The 18,567-nt window shown below is 38.0% G+C and overlaps 1 protein-coding gene across 12 annotated transcripts in view; it reads left to right on the top strand.

Annotated features, from left to right (window-relative positions):
* CYRIB (CYFIP related Rac1 interactor B) overlaps window positions 1–17,118 on the top strand; it is a 175,980-nt gene extending 158,862 nt beyond the window's left edge. For all 12 annotated transcript variants that reach the window (XM_034966584.3, XM_034966590.3, XM_034966595.3 and 9 more), the window contains 7 exons: window positions 3,040–3,176; window positions 4,447–4,524; window positions 6,519–6,635; window positions 7,879–7,958; window positions 9,428–9,554; window positions 11,929–11,999; window positions 16,377–17,118. In XM_034966584.3, coding sequence (XP_034822475.1) covers window positions 3,040–3,176; window positions 4,447–4,524; window positions 6,519–6,635; window positions 7,879–7,958; window positions 9,428–9,554; window positions 11,929–11,999; window positions 16,377–16,440 — 674 coding nt within the window. In that variant the 3' untranslated portion in view covers window positions 16,441–17,118. The remainder of the gene's footprint in view (window positions 1–3,039; window positions 3,177–4,446; window positions 4,525–6,518; window positions 6,636–7,878; window positions 7,959–9,427; window positions 9,555–11,928; window positions 12,000–16,376) is intronic.
* The last annotated feature ends 1,449 nt before the right edge of the window (window positions 17,119–18,567 follow it).

Here is an 18,567-nt window from a genome sequence, read left to right as displayed (position 1 = left end):
TCTCCCCTCAGTCTTGGTCATGCTTTAGGGGCTTACATTAGGGACTGCCTCCAAGGGTCATAATGAGTAAGTCCCTTCAACATGTTAGCTTCGTTTCACTGGGCAGAATTTATCAAAATGTATTTTAAAGACCCCAAACGCCCACAGTAATTGTGGTCATGACTCTTGGTTGTCTTAAATCCTTTAGAATCCATGTCCTCAGGTTCTCTTCTGAGAGTTTGAGAGTAGATAGATGGCAGTTGATGAGAATAAACGACTGTTGTCTCTATAGGGAAACTCTCCCCAGGGGCCTCCTCTTCCTAATCAACTAGTTATTCTTCCCTGTCTTAGCTTGTGGACTGATTTGTCATCTTTATCATTCCTTCTAGTTGTCTTTTCCTTGCAACCTCCTTCTGTGGTTTTGGCTCCTGCACTCATCTGCCAGCTTCCTTTGGTTCTTCCAGAACTTAGGGCTTAATAGACTATTAATTTTCTCCTGGTCATCTGCTTTTTAAAAAATCATAATCTCATGGTTTTGTTTTAGGAGCTTCATCTGAGTCCAATCCCAGGCATCTTTTCTTTGTCCTCTCTTTCTCTCCAACTCATCCAGAGACCTCTGGGACATTTTCTGTGGGATTGTCTCCAGTTTCTCTCTTGAGACAGAGCATTGTAGGCTAGTAGGACTGACTTGTGCCAGCACAGGCCTGCAGGGTGAGGCTGATCTAGCTGCTTCAAAGGCAGATTAGCAGATTTATCATCTTGAGCTTCCCTTTCAACGTAGATCTACCATTGAGGGCCTCAGCCATTCATAGACAAAAGTTCTGCAACTACTGGTCACTGACCATCCCAACTTAGTCAAGCGACCTGACTCCAGTCCCAAAAGTGGTAGAGAACTTGGAATGCTGAAATTAACCCTGAGACTTGATAAAGTCTAGGCAGATGCATTTTTCTTTTTTTCTTTAACAGACTATAATAATATTTTGTAAAAATGTTTTTTTCTGTTCGGTGTCTCTCTTACTTAGTTTTCCAGTTAACACCAACAGAAAGAATGAATCTTGGGAGAAGTAAACCATTTTTAAAATATAACCCAAAATGTTTGACTTTTAATTGATCTTCTTCACATCCACTGTTACACCTCGATACACCATCCATACCCCTATAGTCCATGCTCCACACTGCAAATGAAGTAGCATTTTAAAATGTGAATCTGCTGACGCCACTCCTCTGCTTAAATGATTTCTCTAGGGACATTAGGATGCCAAAGCCTGAGTACCTAATGTGGTCCACAAATTATATGTGTATGAATCATCTTAGTCCTGGTTACCCTCCTCCTTGCCCTCTGTGCTCCTATATTGGTGGTGTTGCAGTTCCTCAAGTATGTCATGCTCTTCTCAGTTCAGGGTCTGGCTTCCTGCCTTTCTGTCTGCAAACTCATGTTCATCCTTACTACATACTTCAGTCTCAGTCCAGGAGTCACTTATTCAGGGAGATCTTTTCCTGGGCCTTCCATTAGGTGAGGTCTTATTTTTATACCTTTCCACTGTACTTATTTTCAGCACATATCACAACTGTAATCATTTGTCTGTCTTCTCTCTATATAATAAGGCTCCATATGGGCACAGGGAGCATGTCTGTCTACATCCATTTTCCCAGTGCTTGGCACAGAGTAGCCTGTCAGTACATTTTCAGACTTACTGGAAAAAAAAGGATAATAGCTGTCATTTAGAGTTATTATATGGATGAGAAATAATGTCTGTGAAGAGATAGTTCAGTACCTGGTATCTGACAGACACATAGGAAGTACCTACTATTGTTTTTAATCAGTAGATTAATGTTTTGTAGGGTTACAGAAGTAATTGGTACTATTGGTAGTAATCAGGAGGTTAATGTTTTATAAAGTTACAGAGGCTACGTACAATGTTGCTTTATTTCAGAGACAGTTTATTGTGGTAGAAAGAATAGGGCTTTGGAGTCAGAAATACCTAGCATTTACTAGCTATAACTTTGGGCTCTAAGTTCTTTGAAACGCATTTGATCCATCTGGAATGACCATGTCATAGTTGATGGTAAAAATCAAATGGGAGACTATATTCAGTGTACAGTAGATGTTGACTCATACATAAATCTTCATAAATAGGAAAACTGGTTTTTTTTTAAAGTTACGGGCTAATGACCTGACATAAAGTTTTAAATTTATCATTAATATTTGTTTATTAATCTGACATTTATTAACATCAGATCATAGTTTAACTCTGTAAGCTCTTATTTTCTCTGATCAGAATCTAGCAGCATTTTCCAGTTCTGTGATCTGTAACTGAATTCATTTGATTTCTATGGCTTTTTGAAATATTGAAATGAAATATTAGTATTTAGTATTTAATATTAGTATTAGTATTTAGTATTTCCATTATCAAACATGGTATTTATTAGCCTGGCATCCCAAAAGTAGCACTTATTTCAAAGGGACCATTTTGCTCACATAATGAATTAGAATATTTATATTGTAGTCTTGAAATGTCAAGTTCTAAGACAAGAAGCTTATTGAACCACATATTTTGTTCCCTTTAGTAGCTGAAAGCAAACAGTTTGTGCTTATAAATAAAGGATGTATTCAAAGTATGAGAAATTGGTAATTGATTCATAGGCATATACAGTGTGGACACAGTGCCATTGAAGAAAGTTACTCAGTTGTAGATAATAGTTACCATTTCATAAAACCAAATTCCACACTGTGTGAAGTGATTAAAGTAATATAAAACTTGCCCTTTGGTGTTGAATTCAAATTCACTTCTGCACTATTTTCATTCTGGGTTTACAGAATTATAAACCCTTGAATTAGTCCGTTTAAGGTTTTTATTCTGTTAAATAGTATTCAGAATGTGTGTAGTACATTAGCAATGGCAACATTTAAACTTCTTAATTAGTTTTATTATGTTTAGATCATCTGTTTTTTAAAGAGAACTTTTCTGGGAATTAACATTTATGAATTGTTCACTTTTTAATAAACAAATATCACACAGATACAAACAACTTAATGTTTTTTTCAATTTTTTTCTTTAGAAGCAGCATTAAGAGGTCTTCTGGGAGCCTTAACAAGTACCCCATATTCTCCCACCCAGCATCTAGAGCGAGAGCAGGCTCTTGCTAAACAGTTTGCAGAAATTCTTCATTTCACACTCCGGTTTGATGAACTCAAGGTAGAATTATCTATTGGCCCTGATTGTTACGAAAATCATGAATCTTTTAATGAGTACTAGGAGGAAGAGCCGGGAAACATTGTTAAAATGTATTTAAATGATGTCTGCTAGACCTTAATAAAAATGCAAAGCTGGATTTAGAAATTAATGACGGGTCTTTTGATACATGGCAAAGAGCAAATTACTGAGTATTCAGTCTCAATCTTTTTTTTTTTTTTTTTTTTGAGGCAGAGCCTTGCTTTGTCACTCAGGGTAGAGTGCAGTGGCGTGATCTCAGCTCACTGCAACCTCTGCCTCCTGGGCTCAAGTGATTCTCCCACCTCAACCTCCCAAGTAGCTGGGATTACAGGCATGTGCCACCACGCCTGGCTAATTTTTGTATTTTTAGTAGAGACGGGGTTTCACCATGTTGGCCAGGCTGATCTCGAACTCCTGACCGCAGGTGATCCACATGTCTCAGCAGTCTTCATTTAACCTTGTTTAAAAATTAATCTCCGAAACAAAATGTTGAGCTTTTTTTCTAATACTTTTTCTTTTCTGCTCACACCCTCTACCCCCGTTTTTCAACATTCTTTTATATTAAAATGTTGCTAAAATTTCTTTTTTCTCCCTTCCTCCTTTCCCGCTTTCTTCCTTTCTTTCTGTTTCTTTTTTCCTCTGTCATTGTTTATAGTGTTTGGAACTATACATACCTTGTTGTTAAAAAGAATGAATGTAAAGGAATAAGCACTAGGTCTCATATCAAGAGACCTGAGTTCCAGTTTATACTCTGCCACAGTAACCCTAGTCATGAGACATTGGGCAGGTCCTTTGATTTTTCAGGGCCTCTGGTACCCTGTCTAGAAAATGGAAGAGCTGGATTCCAAACTTCAGCATTTTATAATTGTATCACAGTCAGATTTGTATGTAAAATTCTAGTTTGAGGATTGCTCTGTTGACCATACCTACATACTTTTATCATAATAACTAAAAACAAGTGCCTAAACAGTCCTTTTTGTTTTTGTTTATTTGATAAACAAGCTTTTAGTACATTACCTGAAATTAACTGAAAAGAAAAGGGAAAGTATACTGCCTGTGGTCTTTCGTTTTATATGTTCAGTAAGGACTGAATACAGTTATAAGCCACCTTGGATTATACCAGTGCTAGTTCTTAAAATGATACTATGAATTATGGAATGTTTTATACTAATTAAAACTAAAGATTTTTTACTTAATTTTTTACATTAGCATTTAGTACATAACATTTTTTTTCCACAACTGTCTTCTTCAGATGACAAATCCTGCCATACAGAATGATTTCAGCTATTATAGAAGAACATTGAGTCGTATGAGGATTAACAATGTACCGGTAAGTTAATGCTTTGAATTAGGGGGATGGTAAGAGTAACTTAGTGCTCAGCCTGTTCATTTTATTATTTTGTTTGTTCATTCAGATAGTGTTAAAGCTAGTAATAAAGTTAGTAATTATGGGCAGCCATAGCTGTAGGAGGAAAAGCAAACTGTAACAAACCATATGGTGTTTACCTGTTTTTCTTCACAGTCTCTTAAATTCCCACAACTACTTCAACAAAATTGCTTATCTGTATAACGTCGATCCTTATAAAATTTCGCGATGTACTCTCATTTTAACTGTACAGAAATTCTGTGAATTCATAGTTACGAGTTTTTTGTCTCCATATTCTTAGAATGGAAGAGTCTTGGAGAGAAATTGATGTGGGTTAATTTCTTGGAGAGAAATCTTGAACCCAAGTCAGTTTTCCTCCAAGAAATTAATGGTTAATGCTGGCAAGAGGTGATAGTGAGGTCATGGCCTGTTAACACATCTGTGCCTGATATAGCTGTTTGAGAAAATGGCTTTGTGCCTGCTCCTTGGCTAGTATAGCATTTCTTCTGGCTTCTTTAGGTCTGTTAACTTCTTACCATCCTCCTCTTAAGCTGTTTATTACTCTTTTCTACCTCCCAGGAACTAAATACCATAAGTAAAACTAGAGCGGAAGAAAATATTAACTTGTTCTCTGTGTTTCTGAGAACCTTATAATTGGTCTGAAAAATTTCAAAGATCAACCCTTGTTTCAAATAGATAGTTTAATAGAGAAATACTGTAACTATGTAACGAGTAATAAGTGGCATAAGAGATTTAAAAAATATATATCAAAGACTATCATTCATTTTCTTTTTCCTTGAAAAAATATTTTAGGAAGCACTTGCACTAAGGCACTGAGTTGGAGGAAAAGATTCCTCTTTATGAAACATCTGTAATTTGCATCAATTTGATTTTTGCATAGACCAGTTCCTCATGTGAGACTGACCTTAACATCTGTCTTTTTCATACCTACCATGTAAAATAAGATAAAAGCAAAAAGCAAAGCAGCCAATCCTATACTATACCCATCCTTACCATCACTTAAGGCTAAAGACATTAGTCATCTTGGTTCTCCCTTTTACCCTCAATAATTACAGGTAAAATCCAATTTTTTTCAAGTGAAATATCTCTGAAGTGTCTTCTCCATCCCCCTTTCCATCTCCTCCTCCCACTGTTCCAACAGAGAGCCTAATTTCCACTCTTTCTGGCAGTCGCTCTGCACAGCATAACTCATTTTCGGACCTACAAGTCTTTTTCCATTTTGGTACAATCCGCCCATGATCATCAGTTAATTTTCTTTAGGAAATTGACTTAGTTGTCATTCCTTTCATCTAACACACTAAATGGCTCCCCATTCCACATGGAAGAAAAATATGAACTTAAGCTAGCATTTATGGCACTATACAGTCTGACCCCAACCTGTATCTTTCGTTGGTTGCAGCCCCTTATTACACTGAATATGCTGAATTACTCTTTAGGGAGTCATTTGAAAACATACTCTTTCCCCTGCCAGATTGGAATACCTTGTTTACCTGCCCAATATGACCTGCAAAAGGATAACTCTTCTTCTCCTTAGTTTCTTCTGTTCCAACTTAATGTTCCTCTGACTCCCTTTTTGTGTTATCACCTGTTAGAATCTTACCGTGGATGTTGTATGGATACTTATTGTTCATAATGGAGGACAGGGTACAATTTTATAATCATTTTTCTGTCCTCCATAACATTTAGAATCTCTTGTATGTAGTAGACAGTTCATCAAGGTTTTATTTAAATTATTTAATATCATTTAAAATATTTTTGAAGAGGTTAATCTTTTTTTTAAAAAAATAACTTTTTTTTTAAAAAGAATATTTAAGTATTATCAATACATGAGAGTCTAAAATGTAATTGAGGCAGGCACCCTGCCTGGGTCCTTTTATAATTGTTATTGTATGTAATAATTTGTGAACTAACATCCAGTGCTTTTACCTTCCCCACAGGCAGAAGGAGAAAATGAAGTAAATAATGAATTGGCAAATCGAATGTCTTTGTTTTATGCTGAGGCAACTCCAATGCTGAAAACCTTGAGTGATGCCACAACAAAATTTGTATCAGAGGTAAGCATTGCCTAGGCAGGTACTCTGTGTTGTTATTTATGCCCCTGTTGGCAGACGTGATGTCAGCAAGCCCAAGACATTAAATACCATCTTGAAACCAACAGACTCCCAGATGTATGTGTTGAGTCCTGACTTTTTTCTGAGGCCCACATGTGCACACCTGTCCACGTATTTGCAGTTTCTCTGGAGGGATGGTGGACACCTCAGTGATAGCTGATGGCACGGCCAAACCAAACTCTGGGTTGCGTTTTCTAACCCTGCCCTTTCTTTAGTTTTTGCTTTCTCAATTAACAGTACCAGTGCAGGCAAAAACTTACAACTTATGTCATCCTAAATTCCTTTCTTTTTTTTTTGAAACAGAGTTTCACTCTTGTTGCCCGGGCTGGAGTGCAATGGCGCGATCTCAGCTCACCACAAACTCCGCCTCCCGGGTTCAAGCGATTCTCCTGCCTCAGCCTCCCTAGTAGCTGGGGTTACAGGCATGTGCCACCACGCCCGGCTAATTTTGTATTTTTAGTAGAGATGGGGTTTCTGCATGTTGGTCAGGCTGGTCTCGAACTCCCGACCTCAGGTGATCCGCCTGCCTCCGCCTCCCAAAGTGCTGGGATTATAGGCATGAGCCACTGCGCCTGGCCATCATCCTAAATTCCTTTCTATACCTCACTCCCTACATGTATTCCATCAAACAGTCTCATCGGCTTTCCCTCCAAAATACTAATATATCATGAATCTGAAAACTTAAGTTGCTTTCTTGCCACCAGCCACATCAGACTTCTCATCTGGATTACTGCATTCGTGTCCTGACCATTCTTCCTCCACTCTTGCCCCAATATAGTCCTTTCTCCATAGAGCAACCAAGTAATCTTAAAACATAAACCATGTTCCCTCCCTCCTCCATGTAAAATGTTCCCAGTGACTTCCTAATACCCTTAGGATAAAATCCAACTATTTCATAGCCTATAAAACTCTACACCTTTGACCCCGTGTCTGCATTGTTGCAGTTGTTCTTACATTGCTGGAATGCAGGTGCCTTTCAGAAGAGTCCTGCCTTCGCTGTCTTGCTCACAGCTGTATCCCCAGTGCTTGGAACAGTTGCTTAGAGTCTAGTGCATTATTTAGAAAATCAGGAGTAGGAACCAGGTTTTAAAGTTGCTAATTTTTCATATTACGCTAAATTTTAAATTGTGCTTAAGTAATAACGTTTGTTACTTTTACTTTTTTTGTTCTTCATATACTTCTACAGAATAAAAATTTACCAATAGAAAATACCACAGATTGTTTAAGCACAATGGCTAGTGTATGCAGAGTCATGCTGGAAACACCGTGAGTATCAGCTGATCTTTTTCACTTTAACAGTGCTGTTGAGATGATTGATATTTCAAAACATGTTCATATATGAACATGTTAACATGTTTTATCTGGAAGGTGGAAAGTAAGTATATTCCAAATATTGAATGTTAATATATGAACAAACTTAAAATAATTTGGCTATTTAACGTAACTTCTGGTTAAGTATAAAATAGAGTTAGTTGGTCTTCAGGTACCTCAGACCACTCAGACTGACTCAGACTCTTAGTTCTCTTCTCAGAACAGAAATGTGGTGGTGGTCTTTTGGTGGCTGGGATGTAGGAGAAGAACTTTAAAGTTCCTTGGTTATACTTACCATAAATGTTCTTTTTCCATATTTAGTAAAGAATCTTACCCTTTTGCCAAAGGACTGGAATTATTCTTCTGTTTATCCCTTTTTCTCTCAATTATTAATTGTCACTCTTTTCTTTTTTTTTTTTCCAACACGAACCTGAATTCTGTTTTTTTTTCTCTCCTCTCTAAACATTTATGATGTATGATACAGTGTGTCCTGGCTGGATTTTTCCTGTTAGCAGGCAGAAAGAATCCCTCCTGGATTCCAGAATAATAAATACAGTCATGTGCTGCTTAATGACGTTTTGGTCAACAATGGGCCACATATATGATGGTCCAAAGCACTATACTGTACATCATCTCATTGGAAAACCTTATGAAATAGGAGGGCAACTATCATCATAATCGTCTTCCTTCCCCCCACCACCAGCTTCAGGGAGTGAGGTCCTGGGAAATGAAGGGACACTATCCATGTGCTTGGATGTCTCTATCCTGGTTCCGTACTCTTTCCGCTATGATATACTGCCTTCTATATATAGATAAAAGTTCAATTTTCTTTTTCACAAATGAGAGGAGAATATGATTGAGTTTTAGTAAAATTGATATCCAGTAATACTATAATGTATTTAGATCAAGTTAGCACCTAAATAGCAAACCTGCTTGCTCTATTAAGCTAGTGATTTTTCACTATAGGTGCTAACAGCCATTACGTAGCATCCATTCTCTAAAATTGTTGCTATCGGTCTAGCAGAGGAGCAATGCACTAATGTGGGTGCAGATATTATAGAAACCAGAATACGTGGGTGATGACTGCTCCACTCACCATCTTCTCATATCTCTGGGGACCTCATTGTGGAGTAAGGGGCATAATGTTAGTACCCCTTTTAGAGATAAAAGGGGCAAGTCAGCACCAGCTGAAAGTTGAATCACCTCATTAAAGAATTTTATATCCCTTTCAGGGGTTTGATTTGGAAAGGAAAACAGACATAAGATTTGAATGTATCAGTGTGGCTACTTGTGAACATACTGCATTCAACTAATGGATAGAAATTTGAATAAAATATTTCAGAAGAGGTTTTTCTTGTGTGTTTGTGTTTTTAAAAAGAATTTTGTAATGCACTTCTTCCATGCATATCTTATCTACTCTTCAGGGAATACAGAAGCAGATTTACAAATGAAGAGACAGTGTCATTCTGCTTGAGGGTAATGGTGGGTGTCATAATACTCTATGACCACGTACATCCAGTGGGAGCATTTGCTAAAACTTCCAAAATTGATGTAAGTTATTGTTTTATATAAATAATTTCAAACGAGTTTCTCCATGGAAACCATAGGATTTTATTTTATGATAAGAGCCAGCAAACCAGACTCTCACAAAACTCAGATTTATAGTTTGTGAAATGGTGGACTTTCATCTCCTCTGTCCCTGTGCTGTTTTTCTTGTGGCCTGTATTCAGGTGGAATAGAATGATCAAAGGATGACTATATTGTCTACTGAGTACCTCCTGGAAGGCTTCTACTACATATTTGGCAATATAAATAGATAATTAGATATAAGGAATTTTGAATCATGTCCTTTAATTCCTTTGGCCAAAGGCCATTTCAAATGAAATGTTTATTTCAGAATGCATATAAAAAGTCAGTAGTGCTGCTGGGCGTGCTGGCTCATGCCTGTAGCCCAAGCACTTTGGCAGGCGGAAGCAGGAGGATCACTTGAGCCCAGGAGTAGAAGACCAGCCTGGGCAGCATAGTGAGACCCCCATTTCTACAAAAAAAAAAAAAAAATAGCCAGGTGTGGTGGCACACATTGGTAGTCACAGCTACATTAAGAGGCTGACGTGGGAGGATCCCTTGAGCCCAGGAGTTCCAGCCTGCAGTGAGCCACGATCACACCACTGCATTCAGTCTGGGTGAGAGAGAGACCCTGTCTTGAAATTAAAAAGACAGCCAGTAGGATGCTCCAGTGGAAAAAGATGAAGACTTTGTGTATTTTCCCTCCCCTACCCAGTCATAATAATTTGTGACTGACTGTAGTTGGCTCTCGACTTTTCTTCTCTCTGTAAAAGTTTGTATTAGAAATAGTTTTCTAATTTCTCTACTTCGTAGTTTCTTTCCCCAGCCTCTCACATCTAGTTCATTAATGTTTGGTGAGAATTGTCTTCCTGTTTCCCTTTCATAGCTAGTTTAGGCTCTTAGCATTTCGGATCTCGATTACTGATTACTAGCCAAGCTTCTTGCCATCATGTACACCTGTCATATGTAAAGAGAAATGAGTTAATATTTACCGTATGGTTGCCATGTCCCAGGAGTTTTACGTTTGTTCTCCCTTGTGACTCTGAAAATACTCTTTTAGGTGTCATCTCCCTTTACCGACAGGGCAGCTAAAGTTTAGCAGATTAAGTAATAGAATTGCTAGTAGGCCGGGTGCAGTGGCTTATGCCTGTAATCCCAGCACTTTGGCAGGCTGAGGCAGGCGGATCACCTAAGGTTAGGAGTTCAAGACCAGCCTGGCCAGCATGGTGAAACCTCATCTCTACTAAAAAAAAATACAAAAATTAGCTGGGTGTGGTGGCACACATCTGTAGTCCCAGCTACTCGGGAGGCTGAGGTGGGAGAATCGCTTAAATCCAGGAGGCAGAGGTTGCAGTGAACCAAGATTGCGCCACTACACTCCAGCCTGGGTGACAGAGCGAGACTCCATCTCAAAAAAAAAAAAAAAGAATTGCTAGAAAAGGAAGAACCCACATTTCTCTGGCTTCCAAAGCCTGTGTTCTTTCTGCTGTATTATGCTTTTTTATAACAACCAGGCTAATATATCTTAAATACCATCGTCATCAAGTGGTTACCTTTTAAAATAACCTGTGAGTCCCCTGCTGCCAGGCATAACACTTCATATGACTCATCCTGGCTTTCAGCCTCTCATAACTCCAGGTGCAGTGCTGAAAAATTCCTATCTATCCTCTGTGTGATACTTTACTCTGTGAGGTTTCTCTACCTGAAAGCTCCTTTTCCTTACTAACGTACTCATTCTGTCCTTTATTTTTTTATTTTATTTTATTTTTTGTGATGGAATCTTGCTCTGTTGCCCAGGCTGGAGTGCAGTGGTGCGATCTCGGCTCACTACAAGCTCCGCCTCCCAGGTTCACGCCATTCTCCTGCCTCAGCCTCCCGAGTAGCTGGGACTACAGGCGCCCGCCACCACGCCTGGCTAATTTTTTTGTATTTTTAGCAGAGACGGGGTTTTACCGTGTTAGGCAGGATGGTCTCGAACTCCTGACCTTGTGATCCGCCCGCCTCGGCCTCCCAGAGTGCTGGGATTACAGGCCTGAGCCACCGCGCCCAGCCCATTCTGTCCTTTAAATCGCCACTCAGCACCTTTTCCAGAAGTCTTCCCTTAGCAAACCCTTTGTTTTTCATTGCATGGGTGGTACATTAGTTTGACTGATTTTGTTCTCAAAAAGATTTTGTTTTCACTAAGTGAGAATAATAACTCTTCGGTTGGGTTTTTTTCTGTTCTAAGAATAATTAATTTGACATAGTATGTAATCTCTTGAGTTCCATAGTTATGGTCTTGATTTATTTTACTGTTTTGAAAAGGAATGTTACATGAAAAAAATGGCTGTTTTACCTTTTCTGTTTTCTTTTTCTTTAGATGAAAGGTTGTATCAAAGTTCTTAAGGACCAACCTCCTAATAGTGTAGAAGGTCTTCTAAATGCTCTCAGGTGTGTATATGTACGTGTACATATGTACAGAAAAAATCTGTAAGGAAAATGGTCGATGTTTATGTAAAGAAAATGCATTAAGTGTGAATAGGATATAAAAATAAGTGTTCAAGCTAGAAATATGAAGATCTTATTTTGTTTATTGATAATCTTGCTTCCAAACACTGGTTACAGTATTTTATGATGAGGAATGTGTGGGACACATGACAATAGCAGCTTCATTTTCTGGTTGAAGATTTTGGCTTTTACTTGTTGCTTCTCTTCAAACAGAGATTGCTTGTTTTTGTAATAAAAGTATTATATACCAGTTATAAATAAAATTCAGAAAACATAAGAAAATGTAAATAAAAAGAAATAATGTAATCTCACCATTTTGAGATAAGCCACTATTAGCATATAGCCTTCCAGAGTTTTTTCTTTACATATGTAGATAATAGCTCTATGTAGTAGTTATCTTTTTACAAAATAATATACAAAGTGGCTTGTAACTAGCTCTTTCCTCTTAATAGAATGTAATTACATTTGTGCTGACTTGTGTTCTGTTATTTTTATGTATTTCCTACAATAAAAATTAAGTAGTCATTATTTAATGTCTTTTCTTAGATTAGTTTTACTTAATTTAGTTGCTCAAACTTCTACGAATGCTAGAACATTATTTCTTCATTTAGAGTTGGAATCTCGCTCTGTCACCCAGGCTAGAGTACACTGGCATGATCTTGGCTTATTGCAACCTCGGCCTCCCGGGTTCAAGTGATTCTCCTGCCTCAGCCTCCCAAGTAGCTGGGATCACAGGCGTGTGCCTGTGTTTTGTATTTTTAGTAAAGATGGCGTTTCACCATGTTGGCCAGGCTGGTCTCAAACTCCTGACCTCAAGTGATCCACCCACCTCGGCCTCCCAAAGTGCTGAGATTACAGCATGAGCCACTGTGCCCAGCTGCTAGAACATTTTTAAATGAAAATCTCGATACTTTATAACATTTGACTACAGAGATTTAATTGGTAGTATTCACATGACATAAAAGATGATGTCCCATTACTTGATTTTTTGGGGGTTTAAACACAAAAATTACATGAACACAGAAATATTTATATAATGATATTTACCACATAAAATGTAGGCTGTGTCATTTCAGCTAAGCGGAACTGTCAAATGATTTTATTAAGATTATGAAAAAATGTTTAAAAATAGTTTTTAAAAGATTATGAAAAGTGTTGCATAAGCGGTAGCTGCCTGAATAAAGGTGATCTATTCTAAATGAACATCAGCAAGATTAAGGAACATAATTTAAAATCCTTATAATGTCAAACTATTTTAACCATAAGCCTAGTTTTTAGAATTCTGTATTCTTGGGGTTTTTACAACGCATACTTCAGTGGTTTTGCCAATATTTAATGATATCATGAGTCTTTCCTCCTTGGTTTCTTTCTGAATACTCCCTGTGTCTCAGTCAACCTGATTTTTCTCCCAAGACTTTGTCTTTCTGATTGGTCAGGCTCTTTGAAGCCAGCAAGTGGCAGGAAATCGTTTTTAAAAACTTGAAGGTAATTGAGATCTAGGAGGTTTTAGGATTCTTTCTTGAGCTTGAAGGTAGTATGCCTAACTCAGAATCTACGTTTCACTTTAAGGGTAGTTCAGTTTCCTTTTCCTTAGAATGAAAGCAGAGGAGACCAGTGATGGCGAGTGAAAGACAGGGTTGAAGTCTCCCACAAAGTAATCTGTGTTTGAGGGAGAGGGGAGGGAAGGAAAGCACCACGGAGGCAAGAGTCACCTGTCAGTTTGGTACATTTTCTTTCCTATTATAATAGATAATGGAAACTAGAAAATAAAATGTTGCTTTTAGAAACAACAAAATCAGGTCTGACTTGGGACTCAGGCACTTTCCTTTTAAACAAACACCCTAGCTGATGCAGATAATGCATAGAACTTCCTGTGCTACTAAGAGAAGGCATCAAGTCATACATATGTCCATTTTACAGGTGGAAAAATGGAACCAAATACATTTAATCATAAGAGGGAAAGAAAAAAAGAGAGCTGGGAGTTCAGATTCAGTAGTAGATAATTGTCTTCTTTATTAAATTTAAGAGTAAAGGTAAATAATAATTGGTTTTCTTTAGTAAAACAGTCGCACTTGGAAAAAAAATTTGTTTTTGTGCACAAAGGAAAATAATGCCATATATCTTCATGTTTTATTTTCATGTATATTAGATAATATTGGCCTTTTCTTGATAAGTGAGTGTGGTGATGCAGTGTGCTCTGGATTGGCTTTGTCCAAAGAAGGAAGCCAAGATCACATCCCACAGAAGGAGCGAGAACTTGCGTCATGGGTAGAGAGGAAAACACTTAGCACTCTTTGAATAGTACAGTACATTGCTGAGTAGTGATACTTTTAACTACTCTGCAGTAGAAATTTTACTGTGCACATTGCTTGGCTCTTTCTACTATTTAGTTATATAAAGAAGTGGAGGAGAAACAAATGAAGAATTTTGAGAACTACGAGACATCTGTAGGATTTCGTGTAATTGCGTATACTTTATCTACATAAAGAGAACAAAAAGGTTAAATCCTTGCGACATCACTTAGCATTTAATGTCAGTATTCCTTTATGGATTTTTTTTTTCTTTCCAACCTGGCTGCTTATCTTGTCTTCCTTCCGCAAGTATTTATTGAGCACCAATTATGTGCCAGGCACTCTGATACCTATTCAAAAACATGAGAACAGTTTGGGAGTGACTTCTCAGTAACATTGTAGACAGTATATCAGGTACTTAATAAGCATTCTTCGGTTTTTAAATTAATTTGAAATGAACCTAATAGGAATTGGGTTTAAATTTCTTAAACACAGAAAGATCTATGTGGACCTGCTGAAAAGGATGTAGTCCTAGCTGGGCATGGTGGCACACACCTGTCATCCCAGCTACTTGTGAGCCCAAGGCAGGAGGATTGCTTGAGCCCAGGAATTGAAGGCCAACCAGGGTAATATAGCCAGACCTTGTCTCTAGAAAAAACGATCTAGTCCTTAAGATTATATGTGGAATTCTTGTGAACCAGATTTGTCTGTCTGGGTTATATCCAAAATACAGTCCACATTCACGCATTGAACACCTGTCTCCATTGCTGCTGTAATCTGGCCCAAGCCTTGACATCTGATTATCTCACACTTGGTGCTCAGTAACAGCCCCCTTATTTAATGCCTCCCTGCTGCTCCTTCTGTTCTCCACAGCTTGCCCTCAACAGCCAGAATGATCAAACTTAAGTGGCATCACACCCCTCTCCTGCTTAATATGCTCCACTGGCTTTTACTGCACTTAAAATAATCTCCAGACTCCTTACTATGTATGGCCTCTGGGTGTCCATGTGAGATGGTGTTTCCCTGTCTCTGTATGTAGCCTCTTCTTGTTATACTTCTCTCCTTTGCTGCTAGGCTTTACCCTGTCACTAATATTAGTGTATCATTATCTTTCTCCGTCTGCTAGGTTGTAAGCTCCTTGAACAGTGCCTGAGACATAGTAAGCTTGCTTAGTGGATTTTTACTGTTTAAGGGAATACTGTTGTGAATCTTTATAATAATCACTCTTTGTGATTCTTTTTTGGATTCTTATGTTGGATTTGCATGCATGTAGCAAAACACATGCCTAGAAATAAGGCACTTGGGAGAATTGAGACATTTTAGAGATATAACAGCTGTAGTAATTGAGGCATCTTAAATACAGAATAGAAAAGGGGTTGAAACACTTTTCTGTAAAGAGCCAGAGAGTAAGTAGATATTAAAGGCCTTGTGGGCCACATGGTTTCTGTTACAGCTCCTCACCTCTGCCACCATAACAAGAAAGTAACCATAGATGATACATGAATGAGTCAACTTGGTGTGTTTCAGTAAAACTTTTATATGTAAGCACTGAAATTTGAATTTCATAGAATTTCCACAATAACACATGAAATATTACTATTTCTTTTTTTGTCTTCCTTTGCCCCCCAGTCATCCAAAAGGTTAAAAAATAGAATTAGCTCACAGTCCACAAAAAAATGGGTGGATTGGATGGCCCATGGGCTATAATTTGCCAGCCTCTGGGATAGAACAGCATTTTCTTCTGAGGGAGAAGTTACAGCTAATTGTTTGCTTGAGAGGTCAACCAATCATTTCAGCAATGTAGTTGTAACTAAGTTAAATAGCTACTAAATAGCTACTGGCTATTCAGTTAGAAAGGGGGTGAGGATGACAGGCTGTGCAGAACCTGAACAGGGTTAAAGCTACAATGAGAAGCCATAATTTTATGAGTTTTGCTGAGACCAATTCTCCATCCTGTCATAATTAGAGAACCCGATGCTGATTATTTTTTAAGTTCCTAAAATTGATCTTTTTTCTTTTCTTTTTTTAGGTACACAACAAAACATTTGAATGATGAGACTACCTCCAAGCAAATTAAATCCATGCTGCAATAACAATTCTGGAATAAGCACCTGCTGTAGACAGAAGACAGTATTCTGCAATGACTGAGAATGCAGTTTTTTAGTGATTGCAATTACTATCTCATTTATTCTTGCTTTTATTTCTTTCCTCTGTTCCTCTTCCCTCTTTTTTAATCATGTTCTTGTTCTTAAGACTTCTTTTCTGTGCCAAAATCAGTAAAGTTACACTCTGAAGGGATATCATCCTTTCAAACGGGCCATCTAAGGCAGCTAATTATGCATTGCATTGGGGTCTCTACTGAGAAAAATTCTGTGACTTGAACTAAATATTTTTAAATGTGGATTTTTTTTGAAACTAATATTTAATATTGCTTCTCCTGCATGGCAAAACTGCCTATTCTGCTATTTAAAAACCCTCAATGACTTTATTTTCTACTGCCGCCTTTTTCATGTGCAACCAAAATGAAAATGTTTAAATTAACTGTGTTGTACAAATGGTACCCAACACAAACTTTTTTTAAATTAGTAATACTTTTGTTTAAAGTTTTAAGTTTGCATTTTGACTTTTTTTGTAAGGATGTATGTTGTGTGTTTAACCTTTATTAACTAACGTTAAAAGCTGTGATGTGTGCGTAGAATATTACGTATGCATGTTCATGTCTAAAGAATGGCTGTTGATGATAAAATAAAAATCAGCTTTCATTTTTCTAAGTGTGGCTTGGTTTACTGATGTTTTGTTTTTAGGCTTCTGAAGTTTTCCCCATGTATGTTTTTATGGAATGCATATATACATTACATGATTTTTTCTTCTTTTAGGGGAGAGCTGGGTCTTTTCATTAGAATTTTGATCATTGTCTATGTATATACTTTTAATTGCCTTTAAAATTTTGCTAAGTATATTAAGACCAGTGATCTTTTCATTAACTGGACTTTTATTCTTGATTTACTCTTGTATGGATGTAGTAATGGAAGGAAAACCACATCCTTGCTTGATTCTCCATTTCCAGGGGAGCGGGTAGCAACATGAAGGCAGAGTAGCCCTTTAATCATGGGAAGAGAGTGATTATAAGAGGGACTTCCCAGGAGAAAAGCAGAGGCCATGATCTCACTAGTGGTAGAAAACTAACAGGTTTCAGTTTAAGATCATAAAACCTAAATCATGAAATCTAAATCTCATGGTTGGAACAGACTACTTAAAGGTTGTCTAATTCAACCATGCCAGTGTTTTAAATATTTAGGAATATCCGAGGTATAATACAATTAAAATGTTTAACCATGGAAGAGAATCACAGAGGCTTCCATCAGACCCTTCTGGATTAATAGGGCCAGATCATGGCACACACAGCTTCTCAAGATCACATCCCTGCTGATCTCTCTGGCCCTCCTGATCACTGCTCCCCCACTTCACACCCTGTCCTGCAGCCAGGCCCTACTGCTTGCTGTTCACAAATTGTTCCATGTGATGTCACTTCCTTAGCTCTGGTCTGGCTGGTCCCTGAACCTGACATTCCCTTCCTCCCCTTGTGACCCTCTAATGAACGCCAACTTTCATCTTTGAAGGGTTAGCTTCTATTACCTCCTTCATGAAGCCTTCTGGATAACATTGGCCATATCCTTCTAGGCATCTTCTAAGAATAGTGTAATAGGCTGAATAGTGGCCCCCAGGAGATACATTCACTGGGAATCTCCACGTGTGACATTATTTGGAAAAAGTTTTTGCAGATGAAATCAAGGACCTGGAAATGAGATCAACCTGTAGTAGGGTGGGCCCTAAATTCAATGACTAGCTCTTAGAAAAGAAGGGGAAATAGACACACAGAGCTGAAGGCCATGGGAAGATGGAGGCAGAGATTAGAGCAATGCATCTATGAGCCAAAGAACCCTAAGAATTGGAGGAAGTCACTAGAAGCTAGGAAAACAGGCATGTCACAGATTCTCCCTCAGAGTCTCGAGAAGGAACCAACCCTACCAATATCTTGATTTCAGACATCTGGCCTCCAGGATTGTGAGGGAATAAATTTCTGTTGTTTTAAGCCATGCAGTTTGTGGTATTTTGGTACAGCAGCCTTAAGAATCTGATACATGTATCTCGTAAAACACCTCTGATACTTACCTGCGCTTGTGGCTGTGTTTTCTGATACTATGAGAGCCGTAGTATCT

The sequence above is a fragment of the Pan paniscus genome, chromosome 7, assembly GCF_029289425.2.
Source record: "Pan paniscus chromosome 7, NHGRI_mPanPan1-v2.0_pri, whole genome shotgun sequence".
In the NCBI taxonomy this organism is placed as follows: domain Eukaryota; kingdom Metazoa; phylum Chordata; class Mammalia; order Primates; family Hominidae; genus Pan; species Pan paniscus.
The sequence above is the reverse complement of the archived record's forward strand: the minus strand, read 5'-3'. Positions and strand labels throughout refer to the sequence as shown.